At 40.1% G+C, this 15,010-nt stretch overlaps 1 protein-coding gene across 7 annotated transcripts in view; it reads left to right on the top strand.

The window, feature by feature from the left end:
- Positions 1–15,010, top strand: part of LOC143153067 (solute carrier family 7 member 14) — a 92,128-nt gene that overhangs the window by 59,112 nt on the left and 18,006 nt on the right. For all 7 annotated transcript variants that reach the window (XM_076323843.1, XM_076323842.1, XM_076323841.1 and 4 more), the window contains one exon: positions 12,651–12,859. In XM_076323843.1, the coding sequence (XP_076179958.1) occupies positions 12,651–12,859 (209 nt within the window). The remainder of the gene's footprint in view (positions 1–12,650; positions 12,860–15,010) is intronic.

Here is a 15,010-nt window from a genome sequence, read left to right as displayed (position 1 = left end):
AAGAGCCTCCATTTCTGTTTTTACGAGAGAGCTGCGATACGAGTCGATATCCTATTTTGAAATCCCCGAAGGATACTACGAGCTTTAAATGTTCTACTTGTTTCGTTGGTATTTTGTCAGTTTTTTTTTATCATTTCTCCTGTTCGCGCTAGGTTCGCTCGCAATCGAAGCATACTTTTGCCGTTTTGTTTATTGTCCATTCATCGTTCAGAAACACTCGTAAATATTTCACACGTTCGCGAGCGTGCAATTGTTGCCTCTTCGTTGTTTCGTTGCCGATCGCGAGCGAAATAAGCGAACGATCTTCAACGCGGATCTAATTTTTTAGTTAGAAACTGTGTAAATTCTTTGCGTGTTTATGCATGAAAATTTCTCTTTACTTCTCCGTGACATATTTTCCCTCAGCAATGGTAGACGGATACTGGATTTTTTTTCACGAAAGGTATTCATCGTGCTTTCGTTTCTTTCGCGGTCTCTCGACTTCTTGGTATTTATTCGGTGTATTGTAAAAAGTCGTGGAATATTGGTACACTCGATTGACAAGATGACAATTTTTTTTCTTGTTATTTTTCCAGACGATACCATTTTCTGAGGAAACGAACGAAACTATTAGGTTGTTCGGAAAGTCATTTCGTTTTTTTTGTAGAAAATGAAACACTTTTTTTTTTAGAGTGTATAAACATTTTATTCAATTCTATATTCTCCATTTTGGAAAACGAAATTACTTTCCAAACAGTCCAATAGTATACTTAGAAAAACCAGTGTGCTTTGTATAAACACAAATTTTCATCAAAATGAGACTTGTAGGTTAGCGGAATTTCCTCATACTATAGTGTACAAATACTTTTTCGATGCACTGTACATTCACTCGTCGAAATTTTCTGTATTGAGCTGTTAGAACACTTTAATGAAATGGAAATATTCGGCGAGTATAATTCCAATAATTTGTGACCCGATTTAAGCACCTGAATACTCGTAGCTCGAGTAGTGTGACATGGACTATAAATCAAGTGCTTTTTGGCCCATCGTTCTTTTCTGTATTTTATTCTCTTTAAAAATATTTTCGACTAACGATATCTCGTACAAAATTTCTATTTTAATCGAGAAAAACCAACGAGTTCAGATTTATCGATTGTAAACAGCTTCTTTTTGCAATTATATTTCCAGCTGTGGACACAATTCTTTCGTCGAAAGAAGAATTAACAGGAATGAATTTGTTTAATTTTGCCACGGAGGGGTACTTATTTTTACTCAACTTCCATTATTTTTGGGATTACGCACAATGATGTTACAACAGAGTAGTAATATTAAATAATCGAATAAGCTTATTCAAATATTCAAACGTTCGATGTTTATTCGTAGTATTCGAATATTAAATTATACGTAGAGTCTCGAGCTCCAATAGTGAGTCATCGTCAAGAACACATCGCATGTCGTACAATCATAAAGAGCAAACTTGCAAACGAGTTGGAAAGGTATGCTGAAATAACGAACAATTAATTGACAAACGAAGAACATTTATTCGTACGTTTATAAACGACCGTTTGTATAAAAATGTTTACAATATTTATCAAAATTGAATTGTATCTTCTTCACAGTATTTACATCTAAAAACTTTTACGTTACAACTTACAGTTAATAATCGAATATACACCTTGAAACGAACTGTTGGTAATTACCAACATTTAAAGAAAGTTTAAAGAAAGTTTCACCATTTCTACGAAACGCTAATAAACAATTTCCACGGATGGATTATTGATCCGATGGGTAAACAATTTCTTGCCAAGGTAACTTTTCAAACATCTACTTTTTGGTCGATAATGTTTGTTGTTTACATTATCTTAACCGTCGTGAATTTCTCACGAGAAATAACACCGACGGGACATTCTATCATCTCCTTGTCGGATGAACTGTTAAATAAAAGTTGCTTCGAGCGACTCTGTAGCTCGCGAAAAAATGATCACGGAGTCTGGACCACTGAAATATCACGAAATAATGTCAACGAGGCTTCTCGCGATCGCAACTAACGGTGAAAATAATTCGCGTAGCTACCTACCTCCACCCCCGCAATTATCAAGTTTTGCCTATCGAGCATAGTAGACTGAAGAAATTTCGCCCGTCCAACAAGAAACTTGCGTCTCGTTGCAAGAACCCTGAACTAGTCACGGCAACGAGTGATCTATCGATAAGGCACGCCTTACGACTATGTAACGGGTGGCGTATTAAACTTCGAAGCTGCTTACTTTGACGACGTGAGCTCCGCAAATGTATCACACTTGTGTTCAATAGTCTCGATTGAGTTTTACATTCAAATGATAAATCGTGACGGGATCGTAAATCCAAGTCAAAGGTCAATTCGATTGGATTATTTAACGATTGGAAAAAATGCAATCGAGTATTGTGCAACGGTTTGGAGTTCGTCGTGCCTGTTGTACGATACATGCATTCTTATAATCTTTTTTTTTTTCAATTTTTCGGAGCGCGACCATTTAACATCTTTTCAGTTCTTTAATTCTAATCGCTCAATTTCTGAAGAAAATTAAATTATCCACGAATATACGTACATAAAATAGAGTATTTTAACAATAAAGTATGTTATTCTTTCTCGTCGTGGTCACTGTTTCAATTATCCAATTAAAGTGTTTAAATTCGCGTAATAAGAAGTGCAAGGAAAACGATCATACCTTCTATTGATTTTAAATATAAATATTATTGGTTCACGTTGGAAAAGTTCGACGAAATTGGTCCTTATTTGTAGTACAAACAAGTAATTCGAAAGGTCCACGGTAAGCAACGTTTGCACGATTGCTCTCTGGGGATGCAATTGCGTTTCTGAGAGACAAACCATCGCGAAGTCCTCGGTGTTATTTCTCGTGAGAAATTCACGACAGTTAAGATAATGTAAACAACAAACATTATCGACCAAAAAGTAGATGTTTTAAAAGTTACCTTGGCAAGAAATTGTTTACCTATTGGATCAATAGTCCATCTGTGGAAATTGTTTACAAGTGTTTCGTAGAAACGGTGAAATTTTCTTTAAACTTTCTTTAAATGTTGGTAATTACATTTCAATATACAACATTGAATATTGGTGTACGAAATTCATTTACGATTTTTGTAAATAAAAATGATTTATCATTGTTTCACAGAAATACTGAAATTCTTTTCAAAACCGAAGTTTTTATTTTCGAAGTTAGTAATTGGCACTAGCAAATACTTAAAAATTTTTCTAAATAAAATCAAGGTGCCCAAGATAATTATATACATCGATTGACAACGGTTTGGGTCCATTTGAAGCTCACTCTAGACGTAAACTGGGACACTCTGTAATCACGAGGCGACATTGAAGCTAAAAACGATACATTCGTTTCTATTCTCATTATCGATTATTATTATCCACATCATGATCCGTAGAAGCAACCACGAACAAATAATACCGTACGAATTTACACCGGGGCGAGGGATGAGAGAAAGTTTCCTAAAAACGTGGAGACTGTTATTCGATGAAACAGTTACTGTACACAATTTTATAATTGGAAATCTAATTTCCATTCAACCGGCAATGAATAAAAAGTTGCTGTTTCTCTTTCGTTCGTTACTTAAGATTATTATCTAAATAAGAATTTTCCCTTTTTTCCGGTGCAAGCCAGGTAGGAGTAAAATTGTCCAGAGATGCTCTCCGCGTTAACGTCTGTTGCAAAATTAAATTTTACGATGTTGTCTGAACGTAAAAGCAACAAGGAGCGAAAATAAATGTCGCTGGGAAGCAGATGGCGAGGAGACATCTCGACACGTTCCCGGCAGTTGTATATTTTTCCAGTTGCTTTGGCAAAGGGTTCTTATCGAGCATCCTCCAAAGTGTTTCCTTAACGTCCTTACCTTCGTCACGTAACACTGCCTTCGAGATCGTAACGATTCTCTTCCTTATCTACTGCCATTTTTCCCAACAATGCACGCTTCCGCCATTATTCGAACACGCCACGCATTCCACAGTACCTCTGCACTTTGCAACACGGTGGTTCTCAAGGGGACAACTTTATGACAAAAGAAGGCCAACTTATTTCACTCGCCATTCTCCTCTGTCCCTGTAGGGTGCTCCACGAATAGAGTAGCGAATGTCTCACTTTGATCGAAGTATGTTGAACCACCATTTTATTCCCTTAGACGTACAGTGAATTGGCGATTCGAGTCTACAGGGTGTCCCAAACATCACCGGTCGATTTCAATCTCGCGTTATTTTTGTAACATCGAACCGATTCACATAAAACTTTACGTATGTCGTCTGGACAGATGGGAAATTAATTGTGGAAAAGTACACGGTGAAAGAACGCGTGAAAATTATTCTGGTGTATTACAAAGAAAAGATTGCTGGTCTGGAAGATATCTTGTTCCGTTATTAATTCCCAAGTTTGTACTTTTAAATAAAAAAAAAATATCAAAAAGTAAATCGACCGGTGATGATCGGGACACCCTGTACACAATTCTCTAGTCACGGTAAAAGTCTGTGGTAGCTATAATTGCCCATTCCGGTTAGGTCCGATCGATTGTCTTCGATCGGGTCAGGTCTGGGTTAGATCGAATTGTCTAATTCGATTTAGCTCCGAATTAGATGGAAATTTCCCAAATTGGTTAGGCGTGGATTAGCCGCCAATTGACTAATTACGTAGACCAGTGGTTGCTAACCCGTTGCACGTAGCTCTGAATTTAATCGCTCGTGCGAATTTAAAATGACCGAGAGAAAATACAACAAAATGTGTTTCATTTTCTTTCACGGACTTTGAGATTGAAAATGCATACACAATATTTTCAAGAAGATTGTACGACATTTTACCTTCGAAAATGTACAATCCTCGTGTTAAAGTATGTAACAAAAATTAAAAGGTGTGCCCGCGAAGGGCATTTTTATGGGCGAGCAAAGTATCGAGAATTCTAATATAAAAATCTTACCAGACACGTAACGATAAGTGCTCGGTGACTTATGGTCGGTTTATATCGACGTCCCGGTACAAACATTTATCGACTCTACACGAGTGCGAAGACAACAGTGATTCGGACTCGCGAATACCCATCGTTTCCACTTCAAGCATCGTTTCAGTTTTCTTTTCGTGGAGCGTTGTTTCGGTTGACAATTTCTTGAATCGTTCGACAATTCGTAACGTGGTACATCGGTCCAGCAATTGTGGTACGTCCTGTACGTTGTGCAGCTCAAGGCGAGGAAATAAGCGGAACGAGGGGAAAAAGCCGTGCAAGGGCGGAAGAGGAGGATTCAGGGGATAACAAAAGGCTGAAGGGGGTGCAAGAGGGGCGCTTGCGCGGATGAAGTCTAGCACCTGTGGACCTCATCGATCCGAAACGGTTTACGGAGCCGCGCACTTCGATGCTTTTTAACCTGTCCACCTGAGCCCAGTTTCCTCGCCGCTTTTCCTTGGCGGTTCGCGATTTTCCTCCACCGTAGCCCTCGATCGGGACTCTCCCTCCGCTCGTTTCCACGCAGTTTCGTTAACCCTACCCCTCGTCCAACGAGACATTTCACTCGGTGGTTCTCATCTTCGACTCGAGTTGTTCCCTCGCGCCTCAAGGTGTACCCCCGAAAACCGTTTCGCATTCTTTTTTTCCTTCGAAACCAACTGTTGCGTTCAAACTCGACGTCCCACAGATCGTCATAGAGTCGTCGAGATGATTACGTCACTGTAAGAAACAAATGATTATTACAAAGAAGCAGGGTTCGTTACAGAGAAAAGAAGAACCGGAATATTTAGAAAAGAAACAATATTTACCTTAACGTGAACAAGAAAGCTCTTGTAACACCTCGACAGCTCTGTCGAATGCTCGAAAGACAACTTCTGCGCATCTACTCATATTTTGGCGATCCTGATAAGGACGATCTTGTTCGATACGTTGTCCAAGGGATCTCCTCGCGACACTTGCGAGGATTATGGGTGCAATACGATGGAACAATGGTAGAACAAGGGTGCAACGTTACGTTCGATCGTGCGGTGATTCACGATTCGGGCAGGAGTACAAAAGACACGTGAAATCGATATTCTCGCTTGAACGATAGACACCGCGGCCAATTGAAACGCGAGAATAACGTTTCGCGCGGACAAAGTCGGCATCCCCAGACTTCGATTCGTAATATCAGAAACATCGAAAACCGTTTCGCTGCGAGCGACGGTGTGCAATTCTGACAATGAGTAGTCGGATTCGTGGGATCGCACGAAACGATTGGATTCCAACTGAAATTGCCTTCCTCTCTGTGGGCCAAGTCCGATCCATTATCAGAGAGGCTGTTGTTCGACCAAACAAACTTCCAATTCCGAAGGATGAGCCCCGAAAAGCCCGTTATCGTCGCGCAGCTCGATGATTGACGTCCCCTCACCGAGCTTGACGTTTCTATTTCTCTGTCGCGCTTCCTATCGCCTTCATCCGGGACCCCCATCGGTTTTCTATAGAAAGTCTACACTCTTTCCTCGTCTTCGTGCGTCCTCGTTTCAATACGATGTTGTCTCGTTTTTTACACCGAGTAGAATCGAACGGATTACGCCATCTTTGCGAGGAAAAAAGTCGCAGAAATGTTTCTTCTTTTTTCTACGAAATATCAATTCGAAGTTTAGGGAATGAGCTCAGATATTACGGAAAGTTCTCCTCCTTTTGTGTCTCTCTCTTCGTAATGCATCTTCCATGTAGAATAGTAATTTTTCAACAAATGTTTATCAGACTTTTTCACTTCGTTTGGCGAACACTAGTTTCCCCAGTTCTGAAGCCTTTTGTTAAACACTCTGTATACTAAAAGTAGGTGCCACATTGAAATGAATTATTTGAGCACTTAGAATGGACGAGCACTTAATTTCTCGAATGTTTAAAATTCTACGCGCCACGGGATCGAGGAAACGTTCGAAGATAATATTGTGGCACCGGTACGAATTTTTGAACTTTTTTCCAAGTCAGAATCAATTATGTTAGGGTAACCACCGTGTACGTCGCCCGACACTTTATGCTCTCGCCTCGAATGAGCTCGTAAAAAAAGAAAGTTCATTTTACAACTTATCGCACGTTCCATTCGCGGTGAAAAAATTGATTTCGATCAGACGTGTAGTACCGTCGTAAAAGATCCGCGAAGACACCCTCTGTGTCGTCGCTGTCAAGGTGGCGTAACCCCTTAAGTAAGATCCATCGCAAAAGTTCCCTCTAGAGGGATCACGATTTTTATCTATAGACGCCGGACGTTGTTGCGGCGTCGTGTTCTACTTTCTGCGTCGCGACGAGAAATTGTAGCTCGGTCTTTCTTGAAAAGAATTTCATTAGGAGGACCCTTACTGCCAAGGTGGTGTTCGATCGCTTGGCAACACCAGCTTCGCGTTGATCCTCTGCTTTATAATATTGGGTCTTTTTTCCTTCTCAAAGAATTGCTTTTCGAAACTTTCTTGTTGCGCGATAAGGAGGAGCGGACCTGAAGAAACACAAAACACTTGGATGCGTTTATTGTAGTAAATTTAATTGTGGAAAGAGGACGAAGTGGGTCCGAAATGACCCAAGGAACCCACTAAGTTTAAAGCTCGATGCTCCCAATGAACACCGAGTTCGCTCAAAGAGATTAAAACATCTCTGGGTCGTACTCGTTTGTTGAAACATCTCTTGTTAACAGTTTAACTGATACTTGTCCGAGATTCGAGTGGATGATCAGGTGTGTTTATTCTAAGGAATATGCCTCGCCTAGAAACAAATTATGGAAAGAACCAGTTTTATGTGTGGTATATTCATTGGGTCAACTGGTCTGACCCGGTGGTCCAGTTACTTGGTTCATAGGTCAGAGCAACTGGTTTGACACTGTGACCCAGTTGTTCGGTTCATTGATCAGGCTAACTGACCTGACTCTTGCGGTCCAATTATTTTAGCTCATGGTTAGGGTACCCGGTCTGCACAATTCTATGTAACTAGGAAAATTGATCCTATTTAACGATTATTCCTAGAGTATCGTGATTGGTTCAATCGAATAACAGATATTCTGTAAATCAGAGTTATCGAATCAGGCTTATGGTGTGCACTAGAGTGCATACAAGACGTAACCGTCGTATATTAACTCAGTTGATTTCATTTCCTATCGATACTAAGACTTAGGATTAACCCTTTACGACGAGGAATTATTCTCTGAAACAATTTATGGTACGAATGTGTTATCAAAGTATCAATTTGACTGTAACGCGTTAAAAAATCGATTTTTTACGTTTTCATTATTTACATTTGAAAAATGTATCTTATAAATTATATTACAAAATTTTTCAACTCAACGACTCTACAGAATATTTCAGTGAGTCAAATATCGTTATCGCAAATTTTGTTTCGTATCATAAAATGAATTAAGGAAAACAATAGCGAAGAACTGTTTCAGAAAAGTAATACGTATTTCACTAATCTATTTTGTGCGAAGCGTGCGTCTACTAATTTCCATTCCGATTCATTTATTTCTTCGTACAAAAAAGAAATGGTAAAAATACTCCTTCCTTAACTATTCCGTTCAACGACATGTTAAATTCAGAATTATATATGTGTCAAAATAAAGTAGACAGAAATTTTACGCGCTACTTCACATTTCTCTATATTTCTGCATTTTGTTCGAACGTGTCAAAATTCAGTCTTTCTTCGTGCAAAGTTATTCGTTCCCGAAGATGTTATGTTGCACTTTTTCGCAAATATTGCAATAAAGACATCGTTGGCAGGAGTCGCCATTTTAGGCCAGATTCAACGTCTCTGTTGCTTTGAAAGAAGTCGTGCTTTTTTATTTTTCGAAAAACATTCCATCGGCGAGAGTCTGCAATAAAAAAAGAAAAAAAAAAGTAGTAATAAAACGTCGAGTGAGAAACACTTCGCGCGGCCAGGCAGTGCGTTAGAACGTTTCACGGGTCCCTGAAAAAAGATGAACGAGAGTGGCAGCCAGCGAAACGGACACAAAATGGAAGGCAGTAAAATCTATATCCGGGAAATAGATGCAAAACCGAGCTCGGTAAGCCGTCGAGGCAGCGAATGAAATAAACAAAACGCCGGAGCAGAGACGATCAATCGGCCTGGCACGATGGAAAAGAAAGTTGAATTTTTTACAGTGATTGCGAGGTTGAAATGTAGGGTTGACAATATATTTTAGTATTATGTATAATAAAACATTCGTATGATAAAAATATTTAGTAATATTTTAGTATTACGTATAATAAAATATTTGTATAATAAATATATTTAGTAATACTTTAGTACTATGTATAATAAAGTATTCGTATAATAAAAATATTTAGTAATACTTTAGTACTATGTATAATAAAGTATTCGTATGATAAAAATATTTAGTAATACTTTAGTACTGTGTATAATAAAATATTTGTATAATAAACATATTTAATAATATTTTAGTATTATGTATAATACGAAAAGGATTAATAACAAGCTTTCTAACTTTTCGAACAAACTTTGAAAGCAAAGGATTAAAGATATCGTCATCTGTCGATGACAGATCCGAAGAGTACGACAGGTGGAGAAGAAATAATAAAAGAAGAACTTTATAGCTGGTGTAGTTCTCGAAGCGTTACTCGTGATACGCGAAAACTGGTATTATCGTGAAGCAACGTGACTGTTTAAAAAAGCAGGTTGATTTTTATATAATTTTACGTGCGTTTGTTGTAATTTCGTACGATGTCTATGCACGTTTATTGTTTTCCTAACGTTTTGGAAAAAATAATGGATAATGCCTGCTACGAACTACCGTATTACAAATATAATTTTCTCCGGATGTATATCTGGGTTTCAGTATATGTTTCGAATTTTCATCGACGTTGAACTATTGGGCTGTACGTTGACAGCTATCGTATAACATCCACTTCTCGTCACAGGTTACGATCCTGTGTAAAAGTGGATCTATCCGATTCCGCGCAAAGAGAGAAATGCATACGTTGTTTTTGGACGTCAGTCAAATTGTGCGGAAACCATTTAACTAACCTTTTCGTTTCCCCTCTAGTTCGTGGACGCCGAGAAACTATTGCACAATGAACGTCTAGTTTTTGCACGATATGGCGTACACTCTAACACGTGTCGAACTGGATCACAGCTTTTGATTTAATTTAATTCAATTTTATTGCTTTATTTCACGAATAATAACGCTTTGTGAATAAAAATCTACGAAACTGTGAGTGAATCTTACTAGAGTCGTTTTGTAGCTGCCAGAAAGATGAAACAATGTCGAACAAAATGGAACATAGGCGATTGGTTGAATTTGTCTGTGAACTTGCGAATAAACGAGATTTCGAAGGTAATGGAAAAATGGGACGGACCTTATGTTACGATTTAATAGTTTGTCCATTTTCTCACAGTGATTTCGTTCGATCTTGTCCTCGTTTGGTGCGACAGTTGTCGTCCTTCTTGCACGTAATGTCCTGAAAAAGGGTCACACGAAGGAAGTAGTTCGCCATTTAACAGTGCAGCGGGGGAAATTGAGGTCGCCAGAATGCATCCGACCATTTGCATCGGTGCACCAACTTTTTAATCGTCGTTGGTTTAACCCTTTCGATGCTGAGATTCGTAAGCTCGGCACGCATCGCACCTGGAAATTGTGTATTCGCGTTTGATAAACGTGCTGCTCTTCAGAAGTTACGGAAATTGTACAATCTATATGTACAGTAATCTCTTGTTAAAACGTACATTTTCGAGTCGGTTGAAAACGTTTCGAGGAGGCACGATCAACGAAGAAAAAGGCAATTTGGGAACACTGTGAAGAGACGAGAGGCGAACGAACGAGAATAATTATAATAATAAAATAAAAAAGGGAGAAAAGTGTAAGAAGTAAGAAGAGTCTGAGCAACGGTTGTATAGGCGGACGAGAGGTGGAGGAATAAGAATAATTACAATAATAAAATAAAAGAGGGGAGAAAAATGTGAGAAATAAGCATTTGGACAACGTTTCACAGAGAGACGAGAAGCGAAGAAATGAGAATAATTACAATAATAAAATAACACAGATGAAAAATGTATAAGAAATGAGAAGGATTTGGGCCACCATGTGCGGAGAGACCAGGGACGAATAAATGAGAATAATTACAGTAACGGAAAAAGAAGAAGGAAAAAGTGTAACAAATAAAGAGAGCCTGCAAGTGATGGGCGTTGAAGACTCGTTATAAATCCTACACACACACACAGATATATCAACGCAAACGGTCATCATACTTTGAAAAAAGTCATACACACTTTTTAGAAATGAACACGGTTTTCTGCATAGAGTTCCAAATACATTACACCAAATTATCGACCGTCCAGAATAGTTCAAACACGCTCACATCCGTACATAGTTTGTTAATATTCCCACATCATTATTACTACTATTTGTCGAAGGTCTATAGGCGTTCATTACGCGCAGTGCATCGATCGATTCGGAGCTCATAAGCGCCAACAATGTCGAAAACGTTAATTGTCCGTTTCAATTGGTCGGATCCGTTTGAAACTCGAAAACAATCACTATCGTTTGACGGCCAGTTGAACCATTCCCGCCCAACAATTTATGAAATATTTCGCCTCGCGTCGTTGGCCGCATAACGTTAAAATTTGAGCCTCGACCCTTTGATGCACGGTTCAATCGATGCCACCGAAAATCGTCGAGGATCTCGACGTTAATTAACGGAACCCAATTTTTCGTTTTCAGTGACTAACGAGACACCTCTTCTGTTTTCAAAGGACCGCCGAATTTATCGAGCTGTTTTATTTCGCACGTTGAATGTCGTGCGAGCGATGAATCTTCGTCGACCTACATTTTAGTAAAATGGGATGGTCTCCGCAGGGAAACACGGAAAATACGAGTATCGTCGTTATATTTGACTTTCTGATTTTGTTATTAAAATTCCGTCTAGTAGATCAGGAAGTGGAAGTGATGTAAATCATCTTCTACCTCCCGTCGTCGAATACGATTTACATTTATTTATAACATCGTGGGAAACGTACGAAAATTTCAGCCAGATGGTAGTTTGAAACCGGTGTTCCGGACGTTGACGTTCACATCCGTGGTGTACTCTCGTGTTCAATTTCGTATTTTCGTTGAACTGTCTGCTCATGCCGCGAGCACGATCTCGAACGGAGCGAGGACTTTGAGCAACGATAGAATTGCACTTGTTATTTCTTTTTAATTTTAAGGTTCAAGGTGAACACGAGGCGATACAACATTATAAAGAAGCAGTATTGACCTTCAAAAAACTGAGAGTCACCGTGACTTTAATCTTATTAAAAAACAGACATAAGAATGGATAATGATTCGTATTGACTCACCTTGTATGTATTTACTCAAGAAGTTAGGATGCTGTGTTACAGAGTGACGTTAGAGCTTAACGATCAGAGCCTTTTGCACGAGGTACAATTTTATATTGTAAAAATATAAAGTGTACAAGGTGTACAAAGGTGTACAGCATTGCAATATCTTGTCAGCCCGTGTGTCACGAATTAGTCATCTAATTCGTTGGAAAAACACCATTGCATTGTCTCGTTCGGTTGCAATTCGGATGAATCGTTTGTTAATGTTATCGCTTATCGAGAAGAGTTTCTAAAGGTATAGAAAATTAGAGAACGATTCGATTTTCAAGAATTATTCCGTAAAACATCATCACCGCTTAAATGTGTATTTGTTTCAGGTCGACCGCCCGATTTCCTCGCGTTTGTCATCACCATACTGATGATGTTGCTAATGGCGGCGGGCGTGAAGAAATCCCTGGTGTTCAATAACGTGTTAAACGCCATTAATCTCTCCGTGTGGGTGTTCATAATGACGGCGGGAATGTTCTACGTGGACGGCGACAACTGGACCAAGCACGATGGCTTCCTTCCGTACGACTGGAGCGGTGTAAGTACCATAGAAACGATCCAACCTTCGCTACCTAATCGCGCATTACGCGCTCAACACTCGGTTGTTGCGGTTTAATCGTTGAATCTTCGGTTGTCGCGGTTCGAACGTTGAATCTTCAGTTGTTGGGTGTTCGATCGTTGACTCCTCGGTCGTCGAGAAGAACCGTTCCAGTGATCAACAGGTTCATTCGAGAGAGTGATTCTTTCATTGGCAATCGGTGAATGCAACACTTTCCGTGTTTCAATCCGTGCGACACTTGTCGGAGTAATTATCGATACCTATTGCATTTTTTAGATTAATTATCCGGTACCTATTATACTTACAATTAGTCAGAAACTTAGACCTATTAGACTCGATTGAAAATTAGCTCCTACCACTTTTCCTCGATTAAGATCTGGTATTAATTCTACGTGTCTGGAAACTGTTTCAATTCCACGTGTCGTCGTATCAGACTTCATTAAAAACTGGCTCCTGTTCCTTTCGTTTAACTAGGAACTGGTAAGGAACCCTTATTCCACTTGTTTGCTGAAATATGTCCTTATTGTAGATGGTTAGTCACGAAAGGACCTTAGATCAAGGGCATCGATTCACGATGTAGATTCTAGATGGTAAACTAGATTCCAGATGACCATTCTAGATGGTAAAAGACCGATTCTCGTTCACCTGTCCGATCAAACTCAAGCTTATTCTACTGGCACAGTTCGAAACGGTCCTTGTCCAACTACCCAAAGCTCGGTTACCTAACACCGGCGCAGAGCCAGTGTCCAACTTTGAAATGATCCAACGAGCTGTCATTTTGACGAACTCTCGGAGGAAGCGAACGATCACCGTATACAATTCAAAACCTAACCCTATTCCCTGCAGGAAGCAGACATCGATTCCGTACGATTACAACGACCCCGTGCAATCCCACCCTTCGTGCGATCGCTTCCAACCGAGCGTGTACCCCAAGAACAACAAGCTCTCGGGGAGAAGAAAACCGACGACGAGGGCATCCAAAGGAAATCCAAAAATACGACGCTCAGCCAGCCCGTTGGATGTTCAGCAGGGGATGTCGTCTGTATCACCGACTCGACATTTCCCTCGGTTTCTATATATTCAAGCCTCTAGCGTGGCTTTTTGCTCGCGGTTTGCGGGGTACGCGGAACAATGGCAAACTTGTTGCACCGGATGGGCTTCAACGTCGAAACCGAGTGCATCAGGTGGACAGCGGGGAGAAAGGGAATTCGAATTCACGCTCCGCGGGAATTCGAGCTTCGTGAGAATCGCGCACCGCCGGCCGGGGCTGGAATTAGAGCGAGACGCTACCGGAAGGCTTGAATTTTTCGTGAAACGACAGGATTCCGCGCGTCACGGTACAAATTCGCCAATTTACGGTCCACGAGCACACCGAGCCTCGAAGAAATAATTGGCAATACTACACGGGTTGTTGGATCGCTCCGATCTCGGTTAACCGTGAACGACCTTGACTCGTAGGTCGATACACCCGTTTACACACGGAACGAACGCGCAGAAACGTGGGCATTTAAACCATTCGTTGGCCATCGAGGGTATCGTACTTCGAACCATATCGTAACCTACAAGAATCCTTCCAAGAGTGAACAGTATCGCGTTAAAAAGTATCGCGAAGAGAGAAGAGTAAGAACGATTTGAAAAATTCAAAAGGAGCGCGTCACGAAATAAAGGAAGAAGAAATAATAATGGACGGGGAGTGTCGAAAACGTCTGCAATATTCAGAATGTTGAATATTCGAAGCTCTCGTCGAGCTGTGTCGCGAGAAAGAAATATTCTTCCAAGCGGAGGGAAAGGGCAAGTGATGGAATATTCACATCCTTTGAGGTGGTTCGAAGCGAAGATACTCGACAGCAACCCGATGGAAATTAAAATATTAAAAACGAAAGCGATTGTCAACCCTTTATTAGATGGATCCCACAGTAGTCTGATAAAAATAAATTCTTCCTCGTGATTGGAGTAGTCTACTTTAATCCTGAAAAATTCACCCCAATTCGAGCTGTGATCGATTCGACTCCAATATCGTTACAATGTTTCACTCGTCGTTAATGTTTAATCGGTGAACGTCGGCGAGTCGTCTCCTAATTTATTCGTATGCTAGTTTCCCTTTCGCACAACCGTTCTTCAACCCCCCCT

The sequence above is a fragment of the Ptiloglossa arizonensis genome, chromosome 12, assembly GCF_051014685.1.
Source record: "Ptiloglossa arizonensis isolate GNS036 chromosome 12, iyPtiAriz1_principal, whole genome shotgun sequence".
Classification (NCBI taxonomy): Eukaryota; Metazoa; Arthropoda; class Insecta; order Hymenoptera; family Colletidae; genus Ptiloglossa; species Ptiloglossa arizonensis.
This window is presented reverse-complemented; position numbering and strand designations above follow the sequence as displayed.